At 52.8% G+C, this 19135-nt stretch overlaps 1 protein-coding gene across 3 annotated transcripts in view; it reads left to right on the top strand.

Moving 5' to 3' along the window:
• SCN5A (sodium voltage-gated channel alpha subunit 5) overlaps nucleotides 1–18767 on the top strand; it is a 94959-nt gene extending 76192 nt beyond the window's left edge. For all 3 annotated transcript variants that reach the window (XM_088798259.1, XM_074312597.2, XM_088798258.1), the window contains 8 exons: nucleotides 2129–2302; nucleotides 5982–6104; nucleotides 7889–8170; nucleotides 10590–10643; nucleotides 11252–11393; nucleotides 12053–12153; nucleotides 13367–13637; nucleotides 15171–18767. In XM_088798259.1, coding sequence (XP_088654385.1) covers nucleotides 2129–2302; nucleotides 5982–6104; nucleotides 7889–8170; nucleotides 10590–10643; nucleotides 11252–11393; nucleotides 12053–12153; nucleotides 13367–13637; nucleotides 15171–16411 — 2388 coding nt within the window. In that variant the 3' untranslated portion in view covers nucleotides 16412–18767. The remainder of the gene's footprint in view (nucleotides 1–2128; nucleotides 2303–5981; nucleotides 6105–7888; nucleotides 8171–10589; nucleotides 10644–11251; nucleotides 11394–12052; nucleotides 12154–13366; nucleotides 13638–15170) is intronic.
• Nucleotides 18768–19135: the final 368 nt, after the last annotated feature.

Here is a 19135-nt window from a genome sequence, read left to right on the forward strand (position 1 = left end):
AAGTGTTGAGACAGTTGACAAGTCACTCTGAAAAAAATATTAAAATGGGTATTTGCTGCCTACCAAAATATATTACATTTTTAAAAATTATAATATAAAGCAATGAAACCAGAAAGTTAAAAAAATAAAAAGGAAAGAAGAGTTATTTTTTTTCTAGCCTTGGAATAAACAAGGTTTTACTAAATGAAAAATCATAATAAATGATATAATTATATTAAATTATATAATAAGTGAAAATGAAATGTAGAACTTCAGTATGGCAAACAAAAGTAAACAAGATTTAAAGGCACACAACTAGGATAAAGTGTATCAAATAAAGAGTTAATGTCCCCAAATAAACCAGACACTCAAGTGTAAAAAAAAAAAAAAAATAGGCAAAGGAAATAAACAGGTAATTCACAAAGGGAACACTGCAAAAATCCAAGGAAAGGATGTCAACATCACTAGTAATAAATAAAAACATAACAACATACAACTTTTGTTCATTAGGCTGGGAAAGTGACAAAAAAGAAACACCACCAGTGTGAGTGGAATCTTGGGGAAAGAGTCACCTTCATGCACTGTGGAGGGAGTGTCAAACTGGTGTCCTCTTCTGGAGGTCCTGTTCCTAATCTGTACCAAAAGTCCACCTTTGACCTGGTACCCCAATTCTAGGAATTCATTAACAGATAATCAGACGCACTGTTCATTGCAGTGTTGTTTCTACTAGGGATAAACTGGAAGCAACAGAAATGTTCATTAATAGGTTTATTGGCCAAATAAACAATAGTATATAGTGAAATATTATGCAGCCTTTAAAAGAATGATATTGTATGTACTCACATTAGTGAGTAGATAAATGTTCAGAAAAGATTGCTTAGTGGAAAAAGAAATTTCAAAGCAAAATATTGAATATATCATAGAATTGTGAGTTCACATACACCCAACACAGTGAGTGTTGAGAATGTGCACCTAAATGTGGGCAATGGTTACTCCAGTGTCATGAAATTGGAGGTGACTATTCTCTTTTTCGTAATTTCTGTATCGTTTAGTTTTTTAATAAGGAGCACACATTTTTGTAATTTAAGAAAATACACCTACTTTGTATCTTGAACAACTGCCAAAGTCCCTTTGAGGACCTGAATTACCCTGTTGTCCCATGTTCACTGCCCAGTTTACCCACAAGGACGCCTTGGCGGTGCGTCCTCGGCACTGCTGACAGCGCTAGCCGCCTGGATCACTGCGGCTCACAGAGGCCCCACCAGAGCGGCAGGTGGAGGCAGCTCCCCAGGGCCCTCAGTGACGCGTTCCGTTGCCTAGACAGGGAGCCTCAGAGCACACTCCGGACAGGGAACAGTAACTCGAGAGGAGCAGGTACAAATCAGAAGGCTGGAGGTGGAAAAGGGCAGCTGGGAGCCATCCCGGTTTCTCTGTTGGCTTCTGAATTTGGGTTGAGGCCGAAATGAAGAGGTAGAGAAAGACAACGTCTAGTATTTTAGAAACTTGGACTCCTAGATTTGGAGGCTTGCAGGAGGTCTGGCTTTATCTAGTCCTGTGTTTTCTGAACTTCCCACCTACAAACGGCCTTTACTACCCTTTATTTAAAATTTTGCTTTAGATCAACACTCATTGTTCTTGTTTGGTTAAATAAATTTATTGTAAAGGGAAACTTTTAATGATTGTTATCATTGGAAACCAATATTGTTGCCTATGAAAAGTAGGTAACTACATAAAGTCAATAGCGTGGACACACAAAAAAAGAGTTATGTTGTTTGCAGCAGAAGGTGGTGAGCTGAGTCTGCACACCTCTCTCCTTGTTAAAACGGGAGATCAGCAAGTTCTAGAAAGGTCTTTAACATGCACTGGCCCAAAACTGAGACTTGCTCTTTAAGGCAAAGGAAGAAGTGTACTCACTACACGTTCTGCCTTACTGTCCACACTCCACGTCAGGTCATTTCATGGTTCACACGCTCTTTGGAGAGCGTGCCGATGTGGTCTGCCGCTGACCGCGGAGGAGGCCCCACACTGTGCGTCTCTTCCCCACTCCCCGCCCTCCTGGGCGGCAGTTCCTGCCACGGTGATGCCCCCTGCAGGGTGGGATTGGTGATGATCAGGACATCATGTCCGCTTTGTCCCGCCTGATCTGCAGGCCTTCGAGGACATCTACTTGGAGGAGCGGAAGGCCATCAAGGTTGTGCTCGAGTACGCCGACAAGATGTTCACCTACGTCTTCGTGCTGGAGATGCTGCTCAAGTGGGTGGCCTACGGCTTCAAGAAGTACTTCACCAACGCCTGGTGCTGGCTCGACTTCCTCATCGTGGACGTGAGTGTGGCGCCCGAAGGGAGGAGAGGAGGGGGAGACCCATTGCCAGTGTGAGCAGAAGCCGAGGCAGACGGACGCAGGGACAGAAGGACAGGGCTGGTGGGAGTCAGCACGTGGAGGCACCGGGCTGTGCGGTGGGACAGGCAGAGAGGAAGGGGGCTAGCGTCTGGGGTCACAGAGGACAGCCCCAGGCCCTACCCTTAGGGTCCCCAGTCTGGAAGAAATGAGGAATAGGAGACCGGGGCCCTGCCACCAGAACCCCCAATTTGGGGAGACAGAGGAGCAGGGGAAAACCTAGGCCTGGTCCTCAGGAGTCCCCAGGCTTCTGGAGGAGACGAGACTCACCATGGGAAAGGGTAAAGAGCAGTCCAGGCAGGAGTGTGGGGCTTACCCTCTCCAAATGGCCAGAAGTCAGGGGGTGGACAAGCCTATATTGTAGCAGTGACCACAGCATGTTGTGAAATGTCTGTCAGGCCCACTGAATACATGGCTGGTTAAGAGCCTCTGCACACACACAGGAGGCGGCTGTCTGCACAGGCGACAGAGCCAGCCAAGGCCAGAAGGGACAGGGTTGGTGAAGAGGTGCTGGGCAGGCAGGAGAGAGCTTCCTGAAGGGAGAGAGGGAGGGTGGAGTCACCTGCGAGAAGGAGGAAAGCCATGAACACTGGCTGAGGGGTTCTGGGTGGTTGTCCTGGACAATTGGGTAGCTGGCAGGGCTTGCCTGCCCAGGCTGTGTCCAGGGAGGGCCTGGGGCAGGAGGTTGGCACATCTTCTGAGCACCCAGTTGGCAGATGGAATGGGGGCCCCTGCCCCACCGCTACCCAGGCCCCAGGACGAGCAGGGTGAGTGCAGGGTCCACTGGGGTTCCTGAGCACAGTCAAGTGGGAGAGTGGCCAGAGGTCAAAAAATGAGACTGGGGTGTGGAGCAGCCTTGGATCTGTGCTCCCTAAGGGCAGAGGGAGCCCGGCAAAGGCAGAGGGCTCAGGTTAGGGCTCATGATCCAGTTGTGGTGGGTCCCACAGAACAAAAGGTAGGTCAGGATCTGCAGACTAGGAAAAGCGTTCCGGAAGGCACCCACGGCTTCTGGGCTTGGCCTTAGGTTCTGCTCACCATCAGGGGCTGTCCTTCCTGTGGTTGCAGAAGAGGTTCAGACCTGTGCTCTGTCCCCACAGCCCACTCAGAAACCAAAGGGAGGGACTCAGTCCCCAGTCCGCCTGGCGAGGGTCCAGGCTGGGCAGGAGGTGAAAGGAGGGGCTCCTTGGGTGAGAGTGTGCATGGAGACACAAGTCCAGGTCATTGGACCTCCAGTCCAGGCCACTTTCTATCACCCCAAGTGGCTGACGAGGATGCTAATGCTGGGGTGAGGGCTGCTAGGGGGCAGAGAGGGAAGGAGGGGGCTCTAAGTGCCCTTCCAGCCTGGAGCCCTCAGCGCCTCCAGGAGAGGGAGGAGAGGACCACTGAGGCCCCCCGCCAAGGGGCTTAGGAGGGTCAGGGGCCCTGGCAGCTCCTCCTGGAGGCTCCCCTCACCCAGCTCATCCTGCAGCGTCTTGGGTAGCGAGGCCCCAGGGCAGGCTGGAGGGAGTCTGCAAAGAATTCTGGGGAAGCCCACCTACACCCCACCACCTGCCACTTTGGGGAACACAGCTGAGGCCAGGCAAAGGGGGCTGTCATTGCTTCCTGCCCTGTCCCAAGATTGGACAGTTAGCCTGTGGAGCAGGAAACCGAGGCTCACAGCAGAGAGGGCCTTGCCCAAGGTGAAGCAGAAGGAAGTGGATGCTGGAATCCAGCTTTCCTGGCACTGGCCATGCTGCCCCCATCCCCACACCTCCAGGCCTCAGGGTCTGGAGAATGATGTTTCCAGGATCAAATCATTCATGTTTTCAATAAACACTACTGAGTATCTATGTGGAAGCGCTATTGCAGGCACTGGGGTTCTCAGGGAGCAAAACAGACAACCTGCCCGCATGGAGGAAGGCGAGTTACTAAGTAAGCCAATTTTATATCATGGCAGAAGGTGATGTGTACCACAAAGAAAAAGGAAATAGAGAAGGGGTTAGCAGGGCCCAGACACAGCGGGAGGGGGAGGTATAGATCGTAACTTTAACTAGGCTGACCAGGGTGGGCCCACTGAGGCAACATCTGAGCAGAATTGAAGGAAACTGGCATGAGCCGGGCAGACAGCTGCAGAACATTCCAAGCAGAGGTTGGAATGGCAGTGCCAAGGTCCTGTGGTCAGTGAGTGCCTGGCACACTTGAGCTACTGTGGAGTAAGTAGGAAAGGCAAGTACAAGAGATGAGAGGCCAGATGCATGGGGCAGAAGGGGAGCAGCCTTTGGAAAACAGGGGCTTTTATTTAGAATGAAATGGGGAGACATTGCAGGGCTTTGAATAGAAGAGTGACATGAAGTGACTCTGTGTGGTGGCTGGGGGGGGGGGGCTGGAAGCAGGGAGAAGAATTGGAACGCCATGGCAGTAATCCAGGGGGGAGATGATGGTGACCTGGCCAGGATGGTGGCAGTGGAAGTCGTGAGAAATAGCTGAACTTCTGCTGTATTTGAAGACAGAGCCAACAGGAAATCCTGATGGGTTAGATGGAGGGTGTGAGAGATAGAGAGGAGGCAGGGATGACGCCAAGGCTTGTGGCCTGAGCAGCTGGAAGGATGGAGTTGCCATCATCCGAGATGGGGGGACTATGGGTGGGGCAGATAGGGCAAGCTTTGGAAAGAACAGAGGGCAGGGGTGGTCTGCCGGAAGGAGGCAGGCAGACTAGCCCCTGAGGCCCGGCCCTCAGGAGGCGGTCCCTGAGAGATTCTCCCTTGCCTCTCCAGGAATGGGGACCCACAGCCTGGCATCCTCGAGGGGGGAATGGGGGTAGCACAGAAACCGATCCTAGAATCTTCCTCCTCCCAGCCCCTCTGCCCAGCCTGCTCCCACCCAGTGCTTCCAAGCTTGGGAGGAAGCTGTGGGCATCAGGCCCTGCCCACCGCTCTCACTGCCCCAGGCTGCCCTGAGTGCCAAGGTGCTATTAATGGTGATTGCAGGCAAAGTCAGGCAGGAGGCCATCTCCAACCTGTGATGCCAGGCCAGCACTGAAGTAAGAGGGACGGGGTGCCCATGGAGCTTTAGACGGATAACACCCCTGGGGCAGAAATGCCATGGTTGGGGGGCAGAGCAGAGGGAGGACAGAGCTGAGGCTCCCATGGCCCCAGAATCTCCACCTGGGCCTCCCTTCTCTGAAGATGTCAGAATGTTGCATAGTCCAGCTTTGGGGAAATACCCCAAGATAGTCTGTCTGCTCATACCCAACCCAGGACGGTCCTTCCTTCCCCCAAAGAAGCCTCTTTGGGGGAGGGAAGAGGCAGGTCAAGAATTTGACTTAAAGGAAAACGCATGGGGACCAAAAGCCCAGGCTTTGTGTCCCTGCTCCTCCATACCATCAGGCAGCTTTGGGGGCTGTCAGCACAGGTCTGAAAGGCAGAATGTACTTGGGCTCCCCCACCAGCCAGCCTCTTGGGTCCCAGGATGCCTCCCCATGCCTGTGAAGACAGTCCAGCTGGGAATAATAAAGCCTGGATACAGGAAGGCCTGCTGGCTCTCACACCCAGACCCCTTTCAGGTGGGCCAGAGCCTTTCCACTTGTCTCTGAGCTATCCCCGCACCCCCACTTTGCCTCCCGCAGGTCTCACTGATCAGCCTGGTGGCCACCACCCTGGGCTTTGCTGAGATGGGCCCCATCAAGTCGCTGAGGACGTTGCGTGCGCTCCGACCCCTACGAGCCCTGTCACGATTTGAGGGCATGAGGGTAAGAGGGATGGTTGCCTTCCAGCCAGGCAGTGGGAGGTGGGTCCACTGAGGGGCCCTCGGGCTCATTGCTGACCAAGCAGTCCAGCTTGAAGCTGGGACCATGGCCCCTGACTTAGTAGGAACATGGGGGAGGCACCACTGGGCTTGGGGGCACCCAGAGTGTGGAGAGCTGTGAGAACCTTCCCCCAGGCCTGCCACCTGCAGCCTCACTGGACAAAGGAGAGGAAGCAAAGCCCTGGGGCACAGGTGTCTTGCCTGCAGCCCCGCCCCACTGGCTCTGCAGCCCCTGGCTTCTGCTCTCCGGTGGGGCCTCATCTCTGTGTGGGCCCCCACTCTGCGTGCCCGCCTGCATCCCCTGCCTCCTGGCAGACACAGGACACCTTCCCTCTGTGATGGGCAGCAGGGCTGTAATACTGAGGGTGAAGGAAGCAGAAAGGAGCACCTGTATTCTCACCAACAGATGTCCGTTTGCATTTGCGCTTAGTAAACTCTTTTGCACTATTTTCTAAGTGTAGAGATGTATGCATCTTTCAAGTCACCAAGTTTTACCAAAGAATATGCACGTAGAAGGCAAATGTAAAAGCCCACTAAGAAAAAGCACTACCTATAATATAGCAGAAAACAAACGTGTGTATGTGTGTGTGTGTGTGTGTGTGTACACTTTTGTTTACAAAATGTGCACAGTCTGTTGTGGCTTCGGCAGATACATCTGCGTGTGTCTCACTGACCCAGGAGGCACCATCACACGGCCACCATTTGGTTAATGGTTCTGAACTTTGCCCACACCCCGGATTCATAGAGAAATAAATCGCTTACTCACAAGGGAATAATCCGACCTAAGTTAAACGTCTCTTTGGGAGCAAGGACATTTGATTCCAGAGGGACGTGGGTGACATGCTAGTTGCCAGGAATGCCTCTGCTGTGGCTGTCGGCCACCGAGCTGGCCGAGAGCAAACCTGAGAGTTGGGTTTCCCACCTTGTTCTCGGGTTCACCATGTCTGCCAGGAAACCAGGGACCTCCTCTTGCTCGTGTGTGTCAGCATTACCCATCTTGGCCCCATACCCACCACACAGCCCCACACCAGTTTCACTTCCAGCCTGTTTGGCAGGCATGACACCTGGGGACTTGGTGAGTGGAGTAGGGCACCCCGTATGCCTTTGCCCAGAAAGCCTCTCCTGGGGACTGAGTTTAGATAAAGAGCATGAGGCAGTGTCTCCATGGGGCGCAGAGGGCCACTCCCTGGGGAGGGCAGAGACACAGGAAGCCCTCACACCACCTGCCCTCCCAGCCCTGCTCCCATCGCGGCACTGGAGAATTGTCAGACACCCTGCAGACATACCACACAGAGGTCCCTGGACACACTTTAAGGGAGAACGCCCCCAACCGGTAACAGCAACCTCAAAATAATCTGAAAGCTGAGGTCAGAGAATATATCCTCAGAGGCCCCTTTCCATCATTCTCTGGCATACTCAATGACAGAGAGCCTGTTAAAAATTAAGTTTGAAGGTCATGGATTCAGGCAAGGCCAGGAAGAGAAAGGCAGGTGTTCTGGAGTCGCATCAGACTTTAGGGTGCAAAGAGAAAGATGTGTGTGTTCTCTCACTCTCACTCTTCACCAGGGCTTCCAGCCATGGGTTGCCTGCCCTTCCTTGGAGACAAGAAGTGTTCCACACCCCTCCCCCCGGGGGCCCACAGGGAGTTCAGTAGGTGGGCGGGGACCCTGAAAAGGGCATATGCTCTGCGCGCCCCTGGGCACTGAGTCTCTTCTCTGCCCACTTGAGGTTGTGGTCAATGCCTTGGTGGGCGCCATCCCTTCCATCATGAACGTCCTCCTCGTCTGCCTCATCTTCTGGCTCATCTTCAGCATCATGGGCGTGAACCTCTTCGCGGGGAAGTTTGGCAGGTGCATCAACCAGACTGAGGGGGACCTGCCTTTGGACTACACCATCGTGAACAACAAGAGCGACTGTGAGTCTTTCAACGTGACTGGAGAATTGTACTGGACCAAGGTGAAAGTCAACTTTGACAACGTGGGGGCCGGATACCTGGCCCTTCTGCAGGTGGTAAGTCTCAGGGAAGAGCAACTTCCTTCCTCCCACTAATTGTCCAGCAACAGGCATCTTCATCCATGGTACGAGCAAGAGGGGGCCAGTAGGGCCACTCTGGTTCTTCACAATAGGGTCACATTGCCCAAAGAAGGCTCTGGGTTCTCCAGAGACTTCTTGGCTCCTTGGGAAGCCCCCAAATCTTCCATTCTAAAGCAGATGTCACATTCTCCAAGGTGCAGGCATGGGCTTAGCACTGCAGCAGAACCAACTCCCCAGCCAGTAGTCAAGTTGACCTCCTCATGCTATCAGTTTGATCGTGTGATGGCACAGGTTAAAAATGAAAGGCCACAGATTCCTAAGGATGGAAGTAATAGCAAAATTATGACTCTGGCCACCCCTCTGTTACAAAAGGTAGTGATAGCTCCTGCATTGTTTAAAAGAATACATTTACTTCCATCTCTGATGTGTAAGATGTGTGATGTTTAAATACATGTGGCCCTAGTCCGTCTTTCCCAAGTTTTCATTGATTTGTGAGGACGATGGCTTCAGTAATTATAACACATGCCATAAAAATAATCTACAGATAGCCTTGACAGCAAAAATGCAAACAGAACCATAATGCATGGAGCTGCGCCTTGCTTTTCTTGCTATCCCAATCTCAAGCCCAGACACCGACCTGTCTCTAGAGCTCAAAGCAGAGGAAAACTCAGTGGGACCCCCATCTGAAAACTTACTGCACGTCCACTCATGCCTCTACCCACCCCTTAAATCCCAATAGTAGCTTTCTCCAAAGACTCCCCTGAAATACCTGTGGAGAACAGAATTAAAGCCAAAACCAGAGAGCCTGCTGTCATGTGACAGTCCCTCTGGATATCATAACTTGGAAGGAAAGACCCTTTTTCCGTAGACAGAACTGCCTGTCTTTCCAGACAGAACCATGTAATTACCTGGAAAGAATTCAGTCACGGGCATCTCGTAACCCTGGGTGGTGCCCAGCAGTTTCCAAAGCATTTGCAGACCTCTCTGGACAGGTGAGGGCCTCATTCACAAAGAGCTGAAATAGTTTGCCTTCTGTGGGGCAGCCTCAGTTTCCCCTTCTGCCCTGCTGGCCTCATAAAAACTCTCAGACATAGAGAATTTATGTGGACGAGCTTGTCCCTTGAAAGGAGGCTCGGGGCGGGATTGGATTTTGCCTGGGACACAAGTGAGACCCACTGGGCAGTCGGATCTCACCACCAAGCCTATCTCTTCATACCATGTTTCCCAGAAAATAAGACCTCCCCTGAAAATAATCCCCAGTTAAGATTGTCAGCCAGATGGACATATTTAGTACGTTATGATGATGTTCCAGAAGAAGATGACATGACTGTATTTGAATAAATATAGATTGTACATGAAAAAATAAGACATCCCCTGAAAATACATCCTAATGCATCTTTTGGAGCAAAAATTAATATAAGACCCAGTCTTATTTTCGGGGAAATACGGTAGCAGCCCAGCCCGGGGCTGCCAGTGCAGCCAGCTCCCCGGCCCCATCTCAGGTGCCCTCTCTGTAGTGCCTTACCATAGTGTGCTTGTGTGGGCTCACAAGAGCTAATGGTTACATTTTCAGATATTTTGCAGGGCATTAGTAAAAATTAAATTTTATAAACTTGTAATTAAGTAAATGATATGAAAACTCATCATTACCGGTTAGTATCATCTATGCTCTTGAGATTATTATATCTGTTGTACAGTGGAAATGCTATAAAGCTACGCTCCTGTGCATCTATCTCTTCCCGAGTCTGTGTTCAGTAACAGCACACTGGCAAGTTGAAATTAGCCGTGGTGGGAGGAATGACACAGGGAAATTGGCAAACTCAAGAATTAGGGCTTTTTTTTTCTTTTGAAAAGTCATTTGTTTGCCATTTGCCCACACACCGCTGGCAAAAGTACAAGGGAAGGTTGGGATTCTTCAGGGACTCCTCTGAAAGGCTGTGGAGCAGAAGCCACAAGGTTCTCTGAGGTGCATGACGAAGGGGACCAGGTCAGCCCTGGGGTCCACCTTAAGCCAACACAGAGAGCCCAAGCCCCACCTCACTGTCCATGACCCCTGCTGTAGGAATCGCTGTTGTTTTAGAATCTGAAATGAATGCAGATCTGAGAGGCAGATCTCCCTCAGCACTCACAAGTCTCTCGGCCAACATCACAAAGCTCATGTCCCCCACTGTGCGGTCTACTTAGGGTGTCCACTCGGCAGGCCCTCCTCCACTCCCAGTGCTGAACAAGAAGGCCTTTCCCTGACTGCCCAGACATTTTGGACACTGATGAAGGGGTGGGGGGCTAGCTTCTTGCAAGAGGCTACTTCCTGCCCTCACCTGTCCAGACAGGGGCTGTAAGTAGCTCAATCAATGCAGAGTTAAATGATTTTCTTACTCTTCTCTCTTCCTTCCAGGCAACCTTTAAAGGCTGGATGGACATAATGTATGCGGCCGTGGACTCCAGGGGGGTAGGTTACCACACTGGCCACCCCACCAAATCAGGCACCTGGGGCTCCCAAACACTTGGCCACTGGGAAGTCAATGTCTGCATCTGAAAGCTCATCCCATAAGGGCCCGATCTCTTGTGTCAACCTGGAGTCGAGCCTCTCTGGAATGCCCAGGCCTGGCTCTCGGGCAAGATTGCGTGATCTCCCAAGGAGTCCCCAAATTCTCAAATAGCTTTCAGATTCAATTCACCGTAATTTATTTGAATCTTTAAAGTCTTACCCCAGGGCTAAAAGCCGCAGAGATTCAAATCAAGCTTCTTCTCTATCCTGGCGCCTCACCCACCCAATCACACTGACAGTTCGTTGAAGACTGAGAAGCCCCATGTTCTCAAACCTCCCAGTGGCCCAGGGGCAGAATCCATGCAGTGACGCTGTGTCAGCCCTGAGCCCTGCATGCCTGCTCTCCTCACCTGCCACCCCCACCCACCCCTCCTTGGCCCTGCTCTGTACGCACACTCCTGTGCTGATGACCTTCCTCTGGACACACCCTTTTCCCCAGAGAGGACACCCCCGGCAGCTCGCGCCCATTCCTGCCTGTCTGATGCCTCGTCTGATTTCTCCCCCTTTAGTATGAAGAGCAGCCCCAGTGGGAATACAACCTCTACATGTACATCTACTTCGTCGTGTTCATCATTTTCGGGTCTTTCTTCACCCTGAACCTTTTCATCGGTGTCATCATTGACAACTTCAACCAACAGAAGAAAAAGATACGTAGAGCGCAAGCTCGCCCTGGGCTGGCAGGGCTGGGTGCCAGGGGACTGAGGAGCCATTCTGGCTCCTGGCCCCCTTTGGGCTTTCTGTTGGGGATGGTCCTCTGCTTGCTCCTGCTGGAGTCGTGTGGGAGAGGGGTGCGTCCGTGATGTAGCAAGCCTAGGCCTACCAGAGTGTACCAAGGGAGCCATGCCTGCCTTAGTCTACCTGAGAGATGAGTCTCCTTAGAGAAGCTGGGTGACGGTGGGGATCCTTCACCTGGGCCATGATCAGGGACAGTGGGTGGAGCCTGTGCAGAGGCCAGGGTCTTCCCGGAACTCTGTCACAGTGTCCATGACTGGTTTGCAGGCAAACCAAGTGGTCAGGAAGAACCTGCAGCCTGGCTGCGTTGTGCAAGGGAGAAGGTAGGGGGTGGGTGTAGCATTTTCGGGTCACAAAACCAGAGAGAGCTCAAGGTAAATAGGGACAGGGACTCTGCAAAAGAAGGTTTGGGGAATAATCTCTGGTGCAGGATAGGGACATACTTTATGTACCAGGAGACGAAGCAAGGAAGAGGCCCACCCTGGCACCTTCATTAAGGAGGCAAGATCCCTGTGCCCTCCATGCTGGAGCCTCTGAGAACCCCAAAATGAGTCTGGTGCCTGTCTCTCTGCACTTAGGGGGCCAGGACATCTTCATGACGGAGGAGCAGAAGAAGTACTACAACGCCATGAAGAAGCTGGGCTCCAAGAAGCCCCAGAAGCCCATCCCCCGGCCCCTGGTGAGCCAGGCTTCTAATTTGGCAAGAGTAGAGAGAATGTGCTGGGTGCGGGGGCAGCTGAGAAGCCCCCACACCACACGACTTACTCTCAGGGCCTCTTCATGTTCCTTCCACCCAGCCTCGGGCCCTTGGCCAGTCCAGGGAAGGAGGGGCATTCTCAGGTGTCTGACCATACACTGAGGTCTCAGTCTCGTGGAGACAGTGAGGAAGCACAAGAAGGCTGTGACAACCAGGGGCACTCCCCTCCCAAAGGAACCCTTCTGCCTCTGAGTGAACCCCCCTAGTCCCCTGCAAGGGTGCAGGCTTTCCTCATGGAGAGCAGGGCAGCCATCACAGCCCCAACTCCCATGCCTACAACCCCCTGAACAATAGAGTCCCCTAGTGGGTGGGGCCGAGAGGGGTGCTGGGTCCTCTGCCAGACTGACTCCCTTGCCTGATCAAGCCATTCTCTAAAAAAGTGTGTGTGTGTGTGTGTGTGTGTGTGTGTGTGTGTGTGTGTATTGGAGCGGGGGCAGGGGGGTAGGCAGGTAGGCGGGGGAGAACTCAAAGTAATTAGGTGACATAATCTAAATCCCTAGCTAGTAAGTGGCAGCCCCCGTTTTTTAAATCTAATTCATCAGTTTCATCTGATTCTTCCTGTTCATCATTCTCTGTTCTAGGTTAGTTGTGTGTGTGCGTGTATAACTATATGTGAAAGCGTGTGTGTATGTTTTCACTTATTTAGACTCTCTCGTCCCCAAAATAATCTGGGGTGGCTTACAATTAAAGACACATACAAATATAGTTAACAGAATAAATAAAATCAATTCCTTAAAAAGAGTGGAGAAAATTTATTAACCTGAGAGCTGATACAATTACTAGCTAAACTTCAAATTTGACCTTGAGGCTTCAGACAGTGAGAACAAAAAGAGGACAAGGAGCAATGTGCTAAGGAAACTCAGAGGAGAAATCCCTTCCTGAAGATCCATCAGAGAAGGCCTCAAGAAAGAGGGAGCCTCAGGATTGGGCCTTGAAGGCCAGGGAGCATTTCAGTAGGAGAGCCAGGCTATTTCAGCCTCCTGACTTCTTCCTGTCACAGTGACAGCCTGGTGGGGTGTTGGCCTCACCAGAGGGTGGACGAGGAGGGTTGGTGATCTGGGCCCAGAGGCAGCAACAGGGGGCCTGTTAGTCTGCTGCTGTCCCTGCTGAGTGCATCTTCTGCCCCTCCTTTCAGAACAAGTACCAAGGCTTCATATTCGACATTGTGACCAAGCAGGCCTTCGATGTCACTATCATGTTTCTCATCTGCTTGAATATGGTGACCATGATGGTGGAGACAGATGACCAGAGCCCTGAGAAGGTCAACATCTTGGCCAAGATCAACCTACTCTTCGTAGCCATCTTCACGGGCGAGTGTATCATCAAGATGGCTGCCCTGCGCCACTATTACTTCACCAACAGCTGGAACATTTTTGACTTCGTGGTTGTCATCCTCTCCATCGTGGGTGGGTATACAAGTTGGCTGGACAGAGAAGCCCTCCCCTGGCCCGGTCTCTCCTCCAGCCCTGGGTCTGTACTTAATGCCAAGTACACTAGGCTCCTTCATTCTTTTCTCTCTGCATTTCTCACCTCTCCCCCATCACACACACTCAAACTCTTGACACTGCCCCCACAGAACTCTGTCTTGGGATAACTGACTTTCATCTTTCTGCCGTATACAGCCCCTGCCTTTGGTGAATTCTGAGGGAAATGCAGGGGCTGAGGCAGGGGCTACTCTGGCCACAGTGATGGGCAGATGATTAGAATCTACAAGTAAGGTCGGGAACTACTGTGGAAGGTCCCAGGCAGTGGGGAGGGTGAGAACGTGCCTAGTGGGACTAGAGAGAAGCTTTAGAGAATGCAGGATGTCAGCAGCAGGAATGGAGCTATGGAGGGCCAGTCTTAGAGGCTTTGGGAGGTACAGCATGTACCTCGGAACCCTTACTGGTCCCGGTGCTTGACCGTAACAGACAGACGTAGTTAACAGGTCAACTTGGAGCCAGAGTGTCTGAGTCAAATCCCAGCTTCTCACTGACTAGGTGGCAACTTGGGTAAGTTACCTCACCTCCCAGTTTCCTCTTCTGGAAAATGAGGATGATGGTATCAGCTTACTTCCTAGGGTGACTGGAAGGGCTTAATGGATGATATAAAGCACTTGGCCCAGTGCCTGAATGACAGTAAACACTGGACACATGTTAGCCAGTGACATCATTATTATATGAGGTGTCTGGAAATGTCACTTAGGCCAATACGAGGCAAGTTAATTTCACTCTTTCTCCAATAACATATCCCTGCTCCTTAAAACTCTAACAGAGTAGTCAATAGAGACCCAGGGCTAGGAAAGCCCTAGAAGCTAGCAGAGTTGGGAGGGTGATAGGAACCATCTCAGAGAGGCTGAGATGCGGCAGGCGTGGCGTGGCATGGCGTGGCGTGCTCTAGCACAGAGTGCTGACTTCTGGGCCAGTGCTTCTTGCACTTCAGTGTACCCGTGAATCACCTGGGCTTGTTAACAAGCAGTGGGTCTGAGGATGGAGCTGAGGTTCTGCATTTCTGGTAAGTGCTCAGGAGATCCCAAGGCTGCTGGTCCTCAGACCACACTTTGAGTAGCAAGGAGCTCAAAGGCCTGAGTTCTGTTTCAAGCTAGGCCACCAAGATGCTGAGCAAGTCCCCTCAGGCCTTGGAACCCATGACCTAGAAGAGGGGCCTAACACAGCTCTGTTGTGCAGGTATTCCCAGAAGACTAAGGAACAAAAGGGCTGAGAAGGTACTTTTTGCAAAGGATGTGGGGACTGTGGGCCCTCATTTTCTGGGTCATATGCAGAAATGGAGATGCAGAGAGGCGGGTGGCAGGGCGAGCAGGGTCCTTGCTGTTAACCCAGTCCTCCTGGAAGGGCCCCCTGTCCCTGGCTCCTGGCTGTACCGAGACCTCACCCAGTGAAGCTGGGCTGGAGGGAGGACAGAGGTGTCACAGTGGCCACAGTCTCTGTTGTTTCCCACAGGCACTGTGCTCTCGGACATCATCCAGAAGTATTTCTTCTCCCCCACGCTCTTCCGAGTCATTCGGCTGGCCCGGATCGGCCGCATCCTCAGGCTGATCCGAGGGGCCAAGGGCATCCGCACCCTGCTCTTTGCCCTCATGATGTCCCTGCCTGCCCTCTTCAACATCGGCCTGCTGCTCTTCCTCGTCATGTTCATCTACTCCATCTTCGGCATGGCCAACTTCGCTTACGTCAAGTGGGAGGCTGGCATCGACGACATGTTCAACTTCCAGACCTTCGCTAACAGCATGCTGTGCCTCTTCCAGATCACCACATCGGCCGGCTGGGACGGTCTCCTCAGCCCCATCCTCAACACGGGGCCCCCCTACTGCGACCCCAACCTGCCCAACAGCAATGGCTCCCGGGGAAACTGTGGGAGCCCGGCCGTGGGCATCCTCTTCTTCACCACCTACATCATCATCTCCTTCCTCATTGTGGTCAACATGTACATCGCCATCATCCTGGAGAACTTCAGCGTGGCCACGGAGGAGAGCACCGAGCCCCTGAGTGAGGACGACTTTGACATGTTCTATGAGATCTGGGAGAAGTTTGACCCGGAGGCCACCCAGTTCATTGAGTACTCGGTCCTGTCTGACTTCGCTGACGCGCTGTCCGAGCCGCTCAGACTTGCCAAACCCAACCAGATGAGCCTCATCAACATGGACCTGCCCATGGTGAGTGGAGACCGGATCCACTGCATGGACATCCTCTTTGCCTTCACCAAGAGGGTCCTGGGTGAGTCTGGGGAGATGGACGCCCTGAAGATCCAGATGGAGGAGAAGTTTATGGCGGCCAACCCGTCCAAGATCTCCTACGAGCCCATCACCACCACGCTCCGACGCAAGCACGAGGAGGTGTCGGCCACTGTCATCCAGCGTGCCTTCCGCAGGCACCTGCTGCAGCGCTCCATGAAGCATGCCTCCTTCCTGTTCCGCCAGCAGGCCAGTGGCAGTGGCCTCTCCGAAGAGGACGCCCCTGAGCAAGAGGGCCTCATCGCCTACATGATGAATGAGAACTTCTCCCAGCGCCTCGGCCCGCCCTCCAACTCGTCCGTCTCCTCCACATACTTCCCACCTTCCTATGACAGCGTCACCAGAGCCACCAGCGACAACCTCCAGGTACGGGCGTCTGACTACAGCCGCAGCGAAGATCTTGCGGACTTCCCCCCGTCCCCAGACAGGGACCGAGAGTCCATCGTGTGACCCTCGCCCCAGCTGGCCGGAACACACTGCAAGGCAGCCTGTTGCCTCGTGGCAAACCCAAGTGCTGCCACCAAGCAGCATCTGCTGGGCCTTCCTTGCGTTGGGCTTTGGGCGTGAGATGAGCCTCAGTCCTGTGGATCGACGAGGCAGAGCTCCGTGGCACCCGTGTGGTCGGCCGGAAGCACCTGGCCAAGCCAACGGCTTGGGCAGCCCATCCCTGAAGGCCCCACACATACCAGTGGCTGGGTCTGGTCAGACAACACCCAGGGCTCAGAAAAGCAGCTCCATCCCAGTTGCTGAGGCGAAATATAAAACTGAGACTGTATGTTAATGTGAATGGGCTTTCATAAATTTATTATATTTGATATTTTTTTACTTGAGCAAAGAACTAACTTTTTTTCCACGGACGTGAGCAGCGATTCACACTGCCTCTTCTGAACTCTGAACAGGAGTGTCTGTGGAGCTGCTGGAACTCTGTTCTCAAAGCAAAAGTGGAATCCAGTGTGGTTCCCATAGGCCTTCGCTGCCCAGGGGCAGAAAAGGGTTTCCCTGCTGCTTGGGCTAAGGTACCAGGAGGGCTGAACCCCTTCCCTTACACACACGTGTGCACACACTCAACACACACAGTGGCCAGACACGGGCTCCTTTCAGACGAATGTCACATAGCTACCCCTGCCCCAGCCTAAGGGACACAGACCTGTCCTTCCAGCCCCCAGAGGTAGGGTTCTTATCAGCAGGGGCTCACTCTGGCTTTCCATCGTCCCCAAGGTCCCTTTTTCCACCTGTGTTTTTATGCAGGCCATACTGGGGTCAGTTCTACAAAAATAAAAGGCTTCCAGACGGCTGTGGCCTTGGTCCCAGGGCTGGTTCTAGGCACTGAAGTTGGCTTTTCTTCCCAGGAGAGCTTGGCCTTCTGTAAGAGTATTAACATAAAAGTGAAGGGCCTGAGGGAGCCAGCCCCACTTGTGCCCTGCCCCACAGGCCAGAAAGAGTAGGCTGAACCCTGTGGGTTTGGGACTAAGAAGCTCAATAGCCCTCAGTCCATTTGAAGAAGGGAACCAGTTGTCATCACCGGGGTCACTCTCTGGACCTTTCTGCCTCTAACCATGGAGGCAGGGGGATTCCTGTGTGGTCCCCAGCTTCTCTCCAGACGAAGCAGCATGGGAGTGGGGAGGGAAGCTTGGGTTCTGTGCAGGAGATAGGCCTGGGGATGGTCAGGCCAGTTCCCACGCCCTGGGAGGGGAATGAACCATGGGCCTCCTTGGGAAGAGAACATGGCCTTGGACCAACCCTTCCAGCTCAGCCTGGGGTCCTGGTGGCGCCCGCACACAGGACCTTCTTGGGCAGTGTCCCCGCTGTCCCACAGGTCTTATGAGAAAGCCTTTTCAGGGAAAAAAAATACTTTTTTCTAGTCCAATTATCCCCCAGGGCCTCTTCAGCTACTGACAATCCTATTTAGCATATGCAAATCTTTTAATGTAGAGGACCGTCACCCTGAGAGTGACAGTGTTGGCTGGTGGAGGCTGAGCAGTCTCGAGTTCGGCTACCCAATTCCAGCTCTCCAGCACGGCCGCCCTCCCGCCGGCGTGCAACCTCACTGGCCACCTCTCCGGGCCGCCCGGGAAGCCGGAAACTGGCTGCTCCTAACCTACCTCGCCAAGCTGTCAGAGGGCTGGACGTTCTGAGCTCACGGCAGTGCTGATGGCATTGCCAATGAGTAAAGTATTACATTTCTTCTTGTCAACCCAAGTTCCCTTGGTGGCAACCCCAGCCCCCACCCCACCCCTAGTGATTTCTCTTCTCCTATGTTCCCTTTGAGTCCAGTGTGGGATGTGGTTTTAACTATCCCAGTGACACTTCTCCGAGTGGAAATCTTATTTTTGTAGATCTCTGTGCTTTGCTTTCAAGACGGAGAGGTGCGTGCCCTCCCGGCACAGGCAAGAATGAGGTTTGGGAGGCAGCCAGGCTGCCAGCCCAGCTGGCCGGAAGGAGACTGTGGTTTTGTTTGTGTGTGGACAACCTGGGAGTCTTGAGACAGGTGTCCAAGGCTGGCTGGTGACAGCCGCCAGCGGCTGCGCATGGTGTGGTTGAGGGCAGGGACAGGCTGGACTCAACTCCTTAGCTTTTAGTGTGGCTCTCTCTCTCTCTCTCTCTCTCTCTTTCTCTCTCTCTTTTTTTTTTCCTAGAACTGCACAATGACCAGCAGGAGGGGAGAAGAGGGTAGGAAAAAGGAGGGAGGGACAAGCGTCAAGTGCCAGCTGTTGTCTGAACTAATTGAGCACTTCTCACCAAACTTCGTGTATAAATAAGATACATATTTTTAAAACAAACCAATAAATGGCTTCCATGACCTGGACTGGGCTCTGTTCTTGTGCTGAGATTTGACAAGGGCTGCGGCCTCGCCCCGAGCACACCTGGATAGCAGTGCTGGTGTGGGGAAAGCGAGGTGAGATCCTATGAACCATGCAGGGCTTCCAGTTGTCTTCCCAGGAAAATGGCCAGGTCATGGGCTGGCCCAGGGGAAGTGGGGTGTGGGCAGAGCAGTCTGCCCCCACAAGAGGACACCCAGGGCCTGCCTTCCAGGGCTCCCAGTGTGGGGCACTGCAAAGAGGGAGAGATGTGGGGTTCATACATGGGAAGGACTTGGAAAGGTGGGTGCAGGCAGGAGAAGCTGCCGTGGAGAACAGGCAGATGGTGGCACCTGTGTGTCCAGCCAGGCCTGGA

The sequence above is a fragment of the Rhinolophus sinicus genome, chromosome 5 (assembly GCF_057876585.1).
Source record: "Rhinolophus sinicus isolate RSI-liver-muscle chromosome 5, RSI-T2T, whole genome shotgun sequence".
Classification (NCBI taxonomy): domain Eukaryota; kingdom Metazoa; phylum Chordata; class Mammalia; order Chiroptera; family Rhinolophidae; genus Rhinolophus; species Rhinolophus sinicus.